This window comes from Ylistrum balloti, unplaced genomic scaffold, assembly GCF_031769215.1.
Source record: "Ylistrum balloti isolate Yb309-2 unplaced genomic scaffold, AGI_CSIRO_Ybal_v1 Utg369990, whole genome shotgun sequence".
Lineage (NCBI taxonomy): Eukaryota > Metazoa > Mollusca > Bivalvia > Pectinida > Pectinidae > Ylistrum > Ylistrum balloti.
The window spans coordinates 1-14117 of NW_026782073.1; the positions used below are offsets into that span (position 1 = coordinate 1).

The 14117-nt window shown below is 33.8% G+C and overlaps 1 protein-coding gene and 1 pseudogene across 2 annotated transcripts; both read left to right on the forward strand.

Moving 5' to 3' along the window:
- The first annotated feature begins 4739 nt into the window (after positions 1–4739).
- On the forward strand, positions 4740–10084 carry LOC132547959 (placenta-specific gene 8 protein-like). Of its 2 annotated transcripts, none has more exons than XM_060211777.1 (4): positions 4740–4787; positions 7252–7398; positions 8016–8155; positions 9430–10084. In XM_060211777.1, exons 2-4 carry the CDS (start codon positions 7263–7265, stop codon positions 9520–9522), a joined length of 369 nt encoding a protein of 122 aa, XP_060067760.1. In that variant the 5' UTR covers positions 4740–4787; positions 7252–7262; the 3' UTR covers positions 9523–10084. The 2 variants fall into 2 exon arrangements, with proteins under 2 accessions (XP_060067760.1, XP_060067759.1); XM_060211776.1 differs by lacking the exon at positions 4740–4787 and adding an exon at positions 4971–5006.
- A 1845-nt stretch (positions 10085–11929) lies between these two features.
- LOC132547948 (uncharacterized) lies at positions 11930–12567 on the forward strand (annotated as a pseudogene).
- Positions 12568–14117: the final 1550 nt, after the last annotated feature.

Below are 14117 nucleotides of genomic sequence, written 5' to 3' on the forward strand. Positions count from 1 at the left end.
ACAAGTATGGATCCCATATCCGTACTTGTCAATAAATTGGTTTAGTTAATCAATTCATTAATCCAGTTCTCGGGTACTTTTTGGTCGCGACAGATAGCCTAGCTAAATGGGGCCGAACATTATCTGGTTGGTGAGGTTGTATTGCTGCAGTAATGGGTCAACATAGGGTCGGAGGATCTAATCTCTATACCTAGGGGCAGTTAAATTACGTCACACCTGTAGGCCTGTTCAATTGGTTATTGACAAAAACCAAAGACCGCACGGCCTGTAGGTACACCTACATAATCATATACAATATACAAGTGGCAGAATGGAGGTTAGATAAAATAGCATACACCATTAAATTGACAATTTAGTGTTAACAATATCATCTACTGGAAACATTCACCATTTTGATCATCTAATGCATCTACTATTTATGTATTTGTAACATTTCTTAAATCCATGGCTGACTTCAGAAATCTACATATATTGAGTTGTTGTTTATAGTTTTCCTCTGTTAGTAACTAAATAAGTTTGTACACTGATGGGCGATTACAAAATATCTTTTTACATATTTTTCCTTAGGTTAGAATATAAAGGACAGCTTAGCATGAAATGGTACTCATCTTCAATTTCTTGTAATTGACAATACATACATTATCTTTGACTTCTTATCTTTGATAAGTAATACTGCAGTGAATAACTACGGTTATCAATTAGATATTTATATAAATCACGTTTACTCGATGTTTCAAAACTTGATAACATATTTCGGAAGAAAATATCATTCAGTCTCATTTTAACAGTTTTTAAAAATACATTTTTGTCAGAGTAAACAATACCTTGATTTTCCCCATACATACATAAATCCTGTAGTACACAGGTTGTGTTTAATATGACTCACCCAGTTTACAATTCTACCGGGATTTGCATTACAAATGTTAAGTTGTTCTTGGTATATACCCTATAAAATACAATTGTCAGTATCCAAAAATGTTAACCAATATTTAATAGCTTGGACATTTCTGTAAATGTACAATGGCACTCATCCAAGCTCATTGTAAATCATCATATTTGAAGCTCTAGAAGGAGCCTTCAGAATTTTTTTTACAAAAATACAAATGTACATTTTCTATATCTTTGGCGGCGTGAAAACCCCATACCTCTCAACCATAGTTAAGTATACTTGTAACGTATGTGTCAAAAATTGACTGTTTAGTAATGACATTAAACTGATATTCTCTAAAATATTTTTCTAAACCAAACAACGCTTTTTTGCCTTGTGTAGCTAAGGTTTTCTGAGTAGCAGTAAATTTACCATTGTAATTGAATACAAGTCCTAAGTAACAAAAATATCGTACAATTTTAACAGATATAAAACTATAATTCCAGCGTTCGTTCTCTCTAACATTACCGCCATTCCTAAAAATCATACCCTTAGTTTTATTTATATTTACAGATAACTTCCACTTATTACAATAATTACTGAGTTCATTAAGCATAGACTGTAAGCCTTTTGCAGTCTCAGAAAATAAAACCGTATTATCGGCATACATTAATAACATAAGCGATACATCACAAAAATTCAATTGCGTCGCAATTATGATATAAATCATTTTCTAGATCGTTAACGTACAGAGAAAACAAAATTGGAGATAACGATTCACCTTGGTACAATCCGAGATTACCGGAAAAATCGTCAGATAATAATCCATCTTTTCTGACACGTGTTTTTACATGAGTATACAATGATTGTATCATTTTTAGCATTTTACCAGTTACATTTTGTTTGATAAGTTTTTTCCACAGGAAAGTTCTGTTCACAGTGTCGAACGCCTTCTGGTAATCAACAGAACAGCAGTAGAGACGTTTTTTCTTTGTTAAATAATTGTTTATTAGACCATGTAATGCATAAATTGCATCTACAGTTCCATAACGTTTTTAAAAAACATATTGTGCATCTGACATCACATTGTATGATTCTGACCAGTTTAACAGTCTGGTGTTCAAAGCTGATGTAAATATTTTACCCAAGTTACTAACAAGTGTTATACCTCTGTCATTATTCACATCGTTTTTGTCCCCTTTTTTATACAAAGGGATAACAATACCTCCCGCCCAAGATGTAGGGAAAAACCCAGATTTAAATATACTGTTAAATACTTTACATAACAAAGGTACAAACATTTCCTTCGCATGTGTAAAGTATTCATTTAATAAATTGTCAGCACCTGGGGATTTATCATTGTTGATACAATTTAATACTCTCAATACTTCAGACTCTGTTATTACAGCGTCCAGTTCATCACACACAGTCGGGAATATCTTGTATAATGTCACTTTCGCTTGTGTCGGAAGTACACAATGTTTTGAAGTATTGGTAAAAATCTTCACAATTTAGAGAATTTCTTGTTACTTTCTTAAAACAATTTGAAGTACTGATTTGGATTAATCTTACTTAAACTTTCAATAAAATTCCCTTCTTGACGTTTATATTCGTTACGCAAACGTCGTTCCAATTGTTTATATTTACGTTTGCAGATCATAGGCCGATTACGGCTATGTAAATTTCGTGACCGATTAAATTGCAGCTCGTCGTACAAGTAGCTTGACGTCGTCGTTGTCACGGTACAGTGTCTGGAGTCCGGTAGACTGGGCCTTTCGCCAAATGCACTGGTTGAAGTGGAAAAATATCCCTTAATGGTGATACCGTGGAAAACATGTCGGATGGCGTTGAGTGCAGCTACCTCAAAATCGACGAAGGCTGTAGTGGGTCGGAATGGAATGTCGAAGTGTGCCATGTGACCATGGAGAAGGGTGAAGAAACGGCTGTAGATTGCCTGGCTCTTTCCGAGTAGTAATGCGTATACGACTGGTGTCATGATGCCTTCATTCTGTACATGGACGCTGTAAATCTGATGAAACATTGTTGGACAGTTGTAGAAAGTTCCGTCACAGAAGAAGGTGTCAGATGCTGCAAGTTCGGCCAGGTTCTCCGACGAAGCGAATGCGATCATCCTGTTGTTCTGTTCACCGTCGTCAAAGAGGAGAAATGGTTCGTCAGTAGATGCTTCTGTCCATCTTCCATCCAAGGTGATGTCGGCCAAAGGTAGTGGAGGAGTCTGCTTGCGGCGAGCACGGTAAAGAGACGATTTCGCTGTGTAGAATGTTGGTAGTCGCTGGACCACGGCCTTGGAAGTGTCATCCCAGTCGTTGTCTCGGGTTAATTGAGCTCTTCCTCAAAGATGGACGGAATAGGCTGGACCGATTATACGCATTTATTGGTGATCTGGTTCATGATGTGTTTGGCAACAACACTGGCTGGGTCTGAGGGGTGGGTGTGTGAATTTCTTCCGAAGTTAGCTGGTATGTTGTCGATTGTCGAGAGTGATGCTGAGCAGCCTGAGGTCGAAGATCTCCAGAATGTCCTGCTGCCGTTCTTTCGAATCTGTCTGAAGATGAATCCATTATGTGAAAGGTTCTGTCCGCCTCTTCTGTTGGTGATGAACTTAACGTTGATCTGAGCATTAGCCATACTGTCCTTGTATCAAACAACACAGATAATGATATCACTCAAATTAAACACAATTTACGTAAAAACTGAGAGAAAATACAAGATTAACTAATATTTGACAAAAGTTACAATTTACATAAAAACTGAGAGAAAATACAAGATTAACTAATATATATATGGCAAAAGTTATGATTTGACAATATCTATCTGTGACAAAAGTACAGTAATAAATCAAGCAATGATTGAGATATTGATCTTTCAAAGTGCAAATTGAAATATGATAATTTCCCAAAATGAACTTGGCTTTTATACATTTCCCATTGAATAGCTTGGGATTTAAACAGATTTAACAAAGATATTTGATTCCTTTATTTTACAGTTATTAACAGTTTTCAGTTTTCTGAACAGTTATCAGAATTTACCTGCGCAAGTTACCTGTACTACAATTCTAAAACAGCCTACACAGTTGACCTCCTATGTAAACATGTTGTCATATACAGAGTTGGTGTTCGGGGAAGACCCCACCCGTAAACAGTTTTTCTTGTGGAAGACACAGAGGTGAGAAACTTTATCACTGATATTGTGTAAGTTTTATTTTCACATGAAAACGGTCATAATTTGTTTTTAAAATAGTCGTATCACTAAACATACCGATATGACTTAAATTCCATATGGAAACCATAACGTCATTTGAATTTAGATAGAAAATTAAAACAGTACCAGAGAATGCATATATTTCCTCCAAACTTCTGACGGTTTCTTATTTTTTGCAGTCTTTATAGTATATGTCTTGTCCTCGATGGTTTTTTCCTAAACTAAAATTTTGATAAAATGAAATATTCATTTAACAGTCTTGTTTCAGTATTTGTCAAAACTGATGAACAGTAAAACATGAAATAATCTTGTCACAGTCTGTCATCAACATGTTCTACAGTAAGATTTTCTATGGCCCTGTTTTTGTCTTTATTTACTTTCAGACAGTCAGTGTCCTTGTCAGTCTTTGTCATCAACATGTTCTACTATAGGATTTTCAATAGCCCTGTTTTAAGCTTTAGTTACTGTCATACATTCAGTGATCTTGTCACAGTCTTTGCAATTATAATATTTTACAGTAAGATATTCAATAGTATTGTTAGTTTCACTTTCGAGGAAATGATTGCGCGATGGTAACTACTGGAAACTGTAAACAATAAACACCAATCCATTTACAATATCCAGTATCCGACGGAGAGACCGGTATTAACGTTAGCTGTCACACCCGTAAACAGTTTTTCTTGTGGAAGACACAGAGGTGAGAAACTTTATCACTGATATTATGTAATATTTTACAGTAAGATATTCAATAGTGCTTTTAGTTTCACTTTCGAGAAAATGAGTGCGCGTTGGTAACTACTGGAAACTGTAAACAATAAACACCAATCCATTTACAATATCCGGTATCGGACGGAGAGACCGGTATTAACGTTAGCTGTCACACCCGTAAACACTTTTTCTTGTGGAAGACACAGAGGTGAGAAACTTTATCACTGATATTGTGTAAGTTTTATTTTCACATGAAAACGGTCATAATTTGTTTTTAAAATAGTCGTATCACTAAACATACCGATATGACTTAAAATTCCATATGGAAACCATAACGTCATTTGAATTTAGATAGAAAATTAAAACAGTACCAGAGAATGCATATATTTCCTCCAAACTTCTGACGGTTTCTTATTTTTTGCAGTCTTTATAGTATATGTCTTGTCCTCGATGGTTTTTTTCCTGAACTAAAATTTTGATAAAATGAAATATTCATTTAACAGTCTTGTTTCAGTATTTGTCAAAACTGATGAACAGTAAAACATGAAATAATCTTGTCAGTCTGTCATCAACATGTTCTACAGTAAGATTTTCTATGGTATGTTTAGGCTTTAGTTACTGTCAGACATTCAGTGACCTTGTCACAATCTTTGTCATCAACATGTTCTACAGTAAGATTTTCTATAGTCCTGTTTAAGCTTTAGTTACTGTCAGACATTCAGTGAGCTTGTCACAATCTTTGTCATCAACATGTTCTACAGTAAGATTTTCTATAGTCCTGTTTAAGCTTTAGTTACTGTCAGACATTCAGTGAGCTTGTCACAATCTTTGTCATCAACATGTTCTACGATAAGATTTTCAATAGCGCTGTTTTTGATTTGTACCCGAGGGTGAACATTATGTTTGCAAACATACGGGTTAGAGATTGATTGTAATAATCGAAGATTAAGATCCCTCCAATCTCAAAACATAAGGAGAGAATGATCATTTCTTATCATCCTTGGAATATTGTGGGACGAGACGAGCTCACACCAGTAAAAATGAAGATACACCCAAGAAGGGTAAGAGAAATGTTAGCATGTTATTAAATGTTTTTAAAATCCGTCTGCATCTTAGCTAACAATTCTTAAAATATTGCACGATGTTATCGTGAAGATTGATACAATAATAATGAAGACAAGAAATTCCTTTTGTTGTTTTACTAAACAACTCATGATGATAGGAATCACGGAGCACCTATTTGTTATAAGTCAAGTTGAACGCGATTTAAGAATTGCCGGTGACTGTTGACAAGGCGTTGGAATAAGGCTCCTGTTACAATGACGGTTTGATGTGTATGTTTTGCAGACTTGTGTAAAAAAAAAAACCCAATCAATTACAGCTATCGGATTTGCTATGCAACAGTTGTTCCTTTCAACATTTTACAAATTATATTTTAAATGTCTATACATTGTATGCCATCGAACGTGGACTCGACAAAATCATTGTATCAGAAATGTTTTTAGAATTTTGAAATATAATTTGTCGATATGAAATCCGGTTCCCGCCTACCCAGGTGAGACCTGTATGCCGTATTGTTACACAACAAAAGCCTGAGCGTTTCTGAAAATGATTACCAATGCAATAACAGAAATTAAAAATAGATTAGATTTAAAGCGTACAACTACACCTTGAATTCTATATAACGAAATACACCACAACAAGATAGGTGTGAAAATAAGTCAGATTACATGCACATTGAATATTTTAGTACATATCTGTAATAAACGGCTGCATTATTGCATATAGCCTATTTGATAACCGAAAAACACTCAATCCTAGTAACTTACCAATATTTGTGTAGAGTGATAGATGACTCATGCAACCTTATCGTAGGTTTAATTGTCATAAACATGACTAGACTAGTTTGATGGCAAGAACTTACAATAGACTATTGACATACCTTAGGGGATAAATTGTGCCCCTGTTAGCTGACTTGATATTTTTGTTTTCATATCAGACTCAATTGTTTTGAAGAATTTATCAAAACAGGTCACAAAGACCTTGCAAAGTCGTTTAATTTCACGTTAAGATATATTGATGAGGTCTTGACTACGTCCATGGTATATACCCACCAGAATTGGAAATCACGAAAAGGATTTCAAAGGATGCAGGTTGATTAAAATTATGGGGAACCATAACGGTAGCCATAGTGATCTCATTGAGAATTATTCTATTTCTTTGTGCCATATGAAGTTGGACGTGTTTGATGTTCGTTGTTGTATAACTTGTTCTCTTTTGAGAACGTGACATTACATACTAGCTATTGACCAAGATTGACAAAGCGGTGTCGTCAATAAAGCAGAAGACTTATGTTTTTCCGGAACACCTGGGCTTAAGTTTTTCAGGAGTTTCTCGTTCATTCTTTGTCCTAGTTTTATTGATTTAGATTCTTACCTTTATTTTTCCTGCAGTTTAATCAGTGATGTCGGTAGCCATGTCAGCATCGATGTCAGTACAACCGATGTTGCAACAGCCTATTCCCCAGAGGATCGGTGAAGTGGGTGGTCACAGAGAGTGGTCAACAGGATTGTTCGGTTGCTTCTCCGACTGTAGTTCATGTAATGTATACGTTCTTGTTAAGATCTTTTTGAGTAAATGTTTTCCTTATATTTTCGGACAAGGCTTTCAAAATATTTTGGTAGATTACTACCCTTACTGTCGGTAAGTATAAAAGGCATTTATTGATTTATTTCATAACGGTTTTACCAAAATTACCCAACGTTTAAATTTTCAGATTACTGTTTTTTTAAATTTCGATAATGTATATGAAAGTGCTTTTTATTTGTATTACTAGAAACTTTATTTGATATTACTTCTGAAGAATATGCTAGAAGTATGTCCTCAAGCTGATTTAACGTTATCTAACGCTCAACATTGACGTATTCTGCAATTAGTTTTATCAAACATTGTTTTAATACAAATTCATGTTCCATATATTTCTGCAATTTATCAATACCTTTAAAACCTCCTTTACCTCTCATTCCGGCAAAATATTGTCATTAATAGAGACATTCGCCCAGTACCTGATATGTAATGGCATAGTAAGACGTGTTGAAGAATTTAATGGAAAGGTTCTTTTGTAAGAATACTTTTATACAGGATATTAAACGATATAATATCTGTCCCTACGGTCTCAGTTTAGGGTGTCTTTACGTACTTCTGATATCACCCACAGGTATCATGACAATGCTCTGTCTGCCTGGTATGGAGTGTAAAAATGCCGCACGCCTGGGTGAGTGTTGCCTGCTGCCACATTGCTGCGCTGGTTCAAACATCGCCATGCGTGCTCGCCTGAGGACTCTCGGCGGAATACGAGTAAGTCAGCCCTTCTATTGATCTTTTGTTCGCTTTCACTGTGAATACATCTATTTATGCTATTCTGAAAGCTGTCCTGATTCATCGTAGTCTGCATTTGTTTGTTTTAGAGATGAAGCTCAAATAAAGTTGTTCGATTGCTGTTATGGAATTCTCAATCGGAGAGTTTAAATGACCTTTTCATCGTGTTATGAATGGTGATAATTTGTTGCAGTGCCGTTGTTATTTACTGTGCTTTATGCTACCCCAAATTATTGTTGGTTATCGCATAAATGATTTGTTAATGTGTACAATATTGGCTTAGATTTATGTTATTACTAGCACTTCCTAAATACCTTATCCAAATGGTGATCTATGACATGGCGGTAATCTTATACTTCATTTTCCTGTGAAGACCTAGAACGTATGATGATTTGGAGATAGGGTTAAACTATCAATACCAACCCTTTGTTAAGCCATAAACATTTACTTCCTTGTCACGCCTTTCAGAATTTACACATAAATAGATATATAGATTATATATATATATATATATATTACCCTTACGCCTTCCCTTCACTTTAGTGTATATTCTTATTCTGTATTCTCCTTTTTAACTATTTTTATTTCATTTCCATCTTATTTCTTTCGTATTAACTCCCCTGTGGTTATACTAGGGTTAGTATACAGTGATTACCTGGTGCCTGTATGCCTGTCCTGACAATTCTTACTCAAGTTGCGAACAAAGTTGTACGGAACTTTACACATATGGTAATTCTTGCCTGAAAGTATGCATTTTAACTTATTTAAGCTACAATTTTGTTATAGATTGTTTCAAAAACAGGAGTGTCTGTAATTATTAATTTATGTGTTTGTTGTCTTCCATGGCAGTTTTTGTATGAAGTATAATTATCAAGTTTCTAGCTAGGTATATTGAGTGATATTTATTTTCATATGTTTGAATTGATGCATTGGGTTAATGTCTATTTTTATATGTTTGCATTGAAACAATGGATGATGTTAATTTTGATACCCTGGGTGATGTTTATTTTTTCAGATTTTTGTATCGATACCTCGGTTGATGTTTATTTTCATATGTTTGTAATGATACTTGAGTGATGTATATTTTCATATGTTTGTATTGAAAACTTGGATGATTTTTATTTTTATATATTGATATTGATACTTGGGTGAATTTTTATCTGTTTCTCGAGGAGTATTTGGCCTTTTGTTATGTTTTTTATGTTTCGAGGGAAACATCTGGGCTAATTTGTTTATTTCTTTACTTTTTCTAGGGAAGTATCCTGCAAGACATATGTGCATTTTGTTTGTGCTATTCGTGTACAGTGTGCCAGATGTCCAGGGAGATGGACAATATGGGACTTTAATTTGACGGAGATATTGTTGGTCACCCGATCGTTAATAAATCAAAATAAAAAAAAGTCTTCAATTAGAATTAGATTTGTGCGTGAACGTTGTTTTTAAACCACTCCTTACGAATAGTTTTTTTAATGTTAAATTCCTATTAAGTATAGCTTTTTTAATGTTAATTCCTGTTAGGTATAACTTTTTTTAATATTAAGTCCTGTTAGGTATAGTTTTTTAAAAAGATAAATTAATTGAAAAGTTGTGGAGCGGACTAAATGTGAATTGAAAATGCATAGTCTTATCACTATCTACTGCATATCGACGAACAAAAGTGCGACTGTTTTAAAAAACAACATCATAGAAGCTTCAATAAATACATAAATGTTTCCAAAATGTTTTTGGGCGTTCAATGTAATATATGACATTTGCTGTGGAAAAGTGGATAATTGTAAACAGCTACTGGACAAAGCAGGAAAGTTTGTACATATTTTGTGAAAGATTTGTATATCTATATTTAATAAACCGTCACAGTATGAAGGCCTATGATAATAAAAGACCAAGTATGGCAATTATTTTCTTTGATATTTTGCTTGTTGTTTTGTCATATTATGGAGATTCGTATGGTTTGTCAATGAGCTACAAAACCCTTTTGCGTTCTTTTTATTTTCTTATTTTCCACATTTTTTGTAAGTTTGCACTATTTTATGAATACTTGAATACTCCCAGCATCTATAGAATCGGCAGAGCTGTTACTCTTTAAACTCCAAGATATCAAAAAAGAAGCAAGCAGGAAAAAGTGATATATACCATTTCAAACCAACCAATGCCACAGCATAGAAACGAAAACAATAACTAAAGGAACCTAATTTATTGCAGAAGACATGCAGGTAGGGCAGAAGAATTCTACTTGCCATTCTATTGCATAATCGTAAAATGCAACTCCTTCTTTCTAAACATTTTTCTGTTTCCATCGACACTACTTCCGTTTTGTCTCTGAGGGAATCGTTTGCATCTATGATCTAAGATGAGGAAAGCTGTTTTTCGTGACAAAAGTTTCGCGAGGCGAAACAATATACACATGGCCTATACCAAATCGAAACAAATTATTGCGTTGAAATGAATACAAACAAAGAAATAATTAATTTCACGGAGAAAGTACAATTTCTTGTCATTACAATAAAGCCTACCGTGTTTGAAAGATGTGAATCAAATTCTGATTAAGAGGGTTTCCGAGTAAGATAAAAACGCTAAAAAGACATGACAATCCCTTCAAAGACTTCTAAAAATGAGCGAATCAAATTGTCATTTTGGAATAGATAACGACTGCACTATTAAAAATTATTTCATTATAATAATTTCATTTATCATATGAAGACCACACACTCTTTACGGTCAGCTATTCCAACTTTAGTTAAAGTCGTTGGAGTTATGTCCCTTGTATCTGTATCCTTGATGTTCATTACGTCATAGCCGTGCATTCGCCATTTTGCAAGGTCATTTCAAATTCTGCTGTGCTTTTTTGTTTGTGTCTTTGCAGTGACCTGGACATCAGGAACCTATCTGTCAAGATTTGCAGTGACCTGGGCATCAGGAACCTATCTGTCAAGACTTCAACTACACTCCTTGCAGTGGCTCAGTTTTTTGCACTCTGACAACAGATTGCTTATCATTTCCTGAATTTAATATTAATGCCTCACTTACTAGTTAACATCAGCTATTTTGGAGGAATTTTCTGTACCCAGTTTCCTCCATTCTTATGCCGATTCAGTTGAAGTCATTTGCCTATATTCGCCATCTATATGAAATATTACATCCCTCAAAATAAATATGAACATAATCTGTATCAACTGTCTTGGTTATTTATTTAGTCTTCTATTTGATAAACATTATTATAATGCAGTTGTTATAAAATATTTATTATAAATTATGAATATAACAAATCTGAAAGGGATTGGTAGAGTATTGGGGAAGTTGATCTCCAGGCAATGAAAAGTACAAAGTTGAATAACGCAATGCGCTCCATCACAATTGTTGAACTGCATACAATAGTGATAGCTACTGCTCATTGTTTAATGCTTAGTATCGTAGTTGTGTTAATCCTCACTTGAACTTAGTCATTAAAGTATAACCGGATTGGATGTCTTGCTGGGTTCATTCGGCATTATATTTCAGTGTAATAGAACGATAAAGTCAGACTATCTGCCCTATCATAAGGAAGCTTACACGAATATATCGTAGTCGCCAGCTAACACTCGCACTAAGCATATCAACCTTCTCGCATACATAAATAATCCGTCCATTGATGACCGTAACTGTTGATAGAACGTTCAATAATATAAAATCAAAATGGATGTTGTTATCTAAAGCGTTGTTTGTTCGTGAACTATATGAACATAAATGTCTTACTTTAAATACTTACATACTTATATGACACATCTTGGGAAGCTTATTATAAAAATGATGAGAAAAACTGCAAATATTGTAAGTTTTAGGTGCGGCCATGATGCGACATTCACGGAGTTAATAGAATATTAAGCGATGATGAAAGAAACTGGTCATTTAAAAGAAAACGATCATCATTTTTCACATATATTTACTCACTGTTTTCCATGCCAGATAAAATGTATGCTATTTGGAAAACTGGCTTTTTTCAGAACAGATTGATTGCAATGTCTAAAAATGTATTGATTGTTCATGAAATTTATCCAAACTCTCAGACGCCTTCAACGCTTTATAAGAAGATGTCACACTATATGGCTTTGAAACAAATGTATAACTGTGCCTGGAAGACGATTCAATATCATGGACTACCAATGCCAGATTCAAAAATCATTACATTGGACATGATTTACCGAGAAGGGTAAATGCTACTGACCTGTCACGTGTGTCCGAGTACAGCCATAGAGGTTTTGTTACCATGTACAAAACTGTGGACACAGGAATTACTACAGTTTAGGGAGTATGTAATGCCTGACTGTAAACATTTCGGGTATAACGACAAACCCTTTGATATTTTCCTCCTTGACCACAACGCTGGCGTTGTATCGTTGTCATTTGCATTATGATCTTTAAAACTATTGTTAATGATGAGAAATAATAATAATAAATGTTTAAATCAAGATGATTTTTAGTATTTACTGGTTGCAGTTTTCACGTAGATGTATTTAAATGAAAATCACTCTTCTAAAAGTAACAATTGGCAATAATAGTAATAGATATCTTATTAACTATTAATGACTAAATTACCATTAAATTTAAGATTGTACAAAAGACACACAAGTGAATAGCACTTTTCAATACAGATTTAGTATTAGATAAGTAGAGACCAACAAGGAATGAAACTGCATCATACAGCTGTTTCGCCCTTCGGTGATGCTAAGGGCCTAAATTTTGAAACCTAGGAGGCGACTGAGAAAAATTCAACAATCACTTTGATGAGGCTGTATATTTTGGATACGTTTTATTTCAAACCATGAACAACTTAACATCATTGTCGATGATTAACTCGTCATATGTACCAAGTTATCTAGATTAATTTCGCAGACTAAATGACCTGATGATAATTTTATTTATACATGTTGATATTAAGATGAATCTATTGAGGATGGTTAAGTTGTCCGATTTTTTTGTGCACTAAAAGATGTTATAAAGGACGAAAAAAAATATCAACAAGGCAATATGATCATAATTTAAACTCAAATTTCAGAAAGATAGGGCAAAATATGAACAAAAGAAAGATTTACACAGAGACTAATAAAAAGGAAACTGAGAATAAGACCATATGTTAATAACTAACAATAACTTATGTAACTTTTAAAGTTTTACTTACAGTTGACAAATGTCTTGATATAAGCAATTTGTTTGATGAATACATTTTTCATTCAAATCATGATGTTGATGGCCCCACAGTTTGTTAAAATTACCCTCGTGTTTATACATTTACTTGGAGATTGATTATTTTTTTTTACATTATATGAATAAACTTATTAACAAAATCATGTTCATTTTTAAACATAAGATACATTCAAAATATTTTTTTGTGTTAAAGGTACAAACGTTTTACTCATTTGTATTGAGAATCGAATGATAGCTGTCCATTTTTGTTGGATAATATGACAGAAATGTTCATCTTCATTTAAAAGCAGATGTTGTCCATTCCAATTTTAATAGCAACATTAATCATGTTTCACTCTGACATTTCATCGGAATTAAAAGCAAAGTATAGCATATATATATATACGTAATTTGTAAAAATCAAATATGTACATTTAAAAACATATGTTCTATATCATTACGCGATTAGTCTTAGTAACATGCTGACATGATTACTCGTTGATAGGGACAGGTATAATAGGACGTCCTTGTTGTTTCTACAATATTAATCAGTCTATTTATCGATGTGTTTGATGAATTGCTACGTGTTGTCTGATGCGACAACCTCACATGATTTCTCTTTTTTCCCTTAGTTTTTAATTTACAAATCTACTTTATAATTTGTAGTTTTTATAATTTGAGCGCCATTTTGTCTTTGTAATAATCAATCAAGAAAGTTCAGAGTTCTTCAGTTATTAGCCATTTCTGTGGTCAAATTTGATACGATATTAATGGATATATT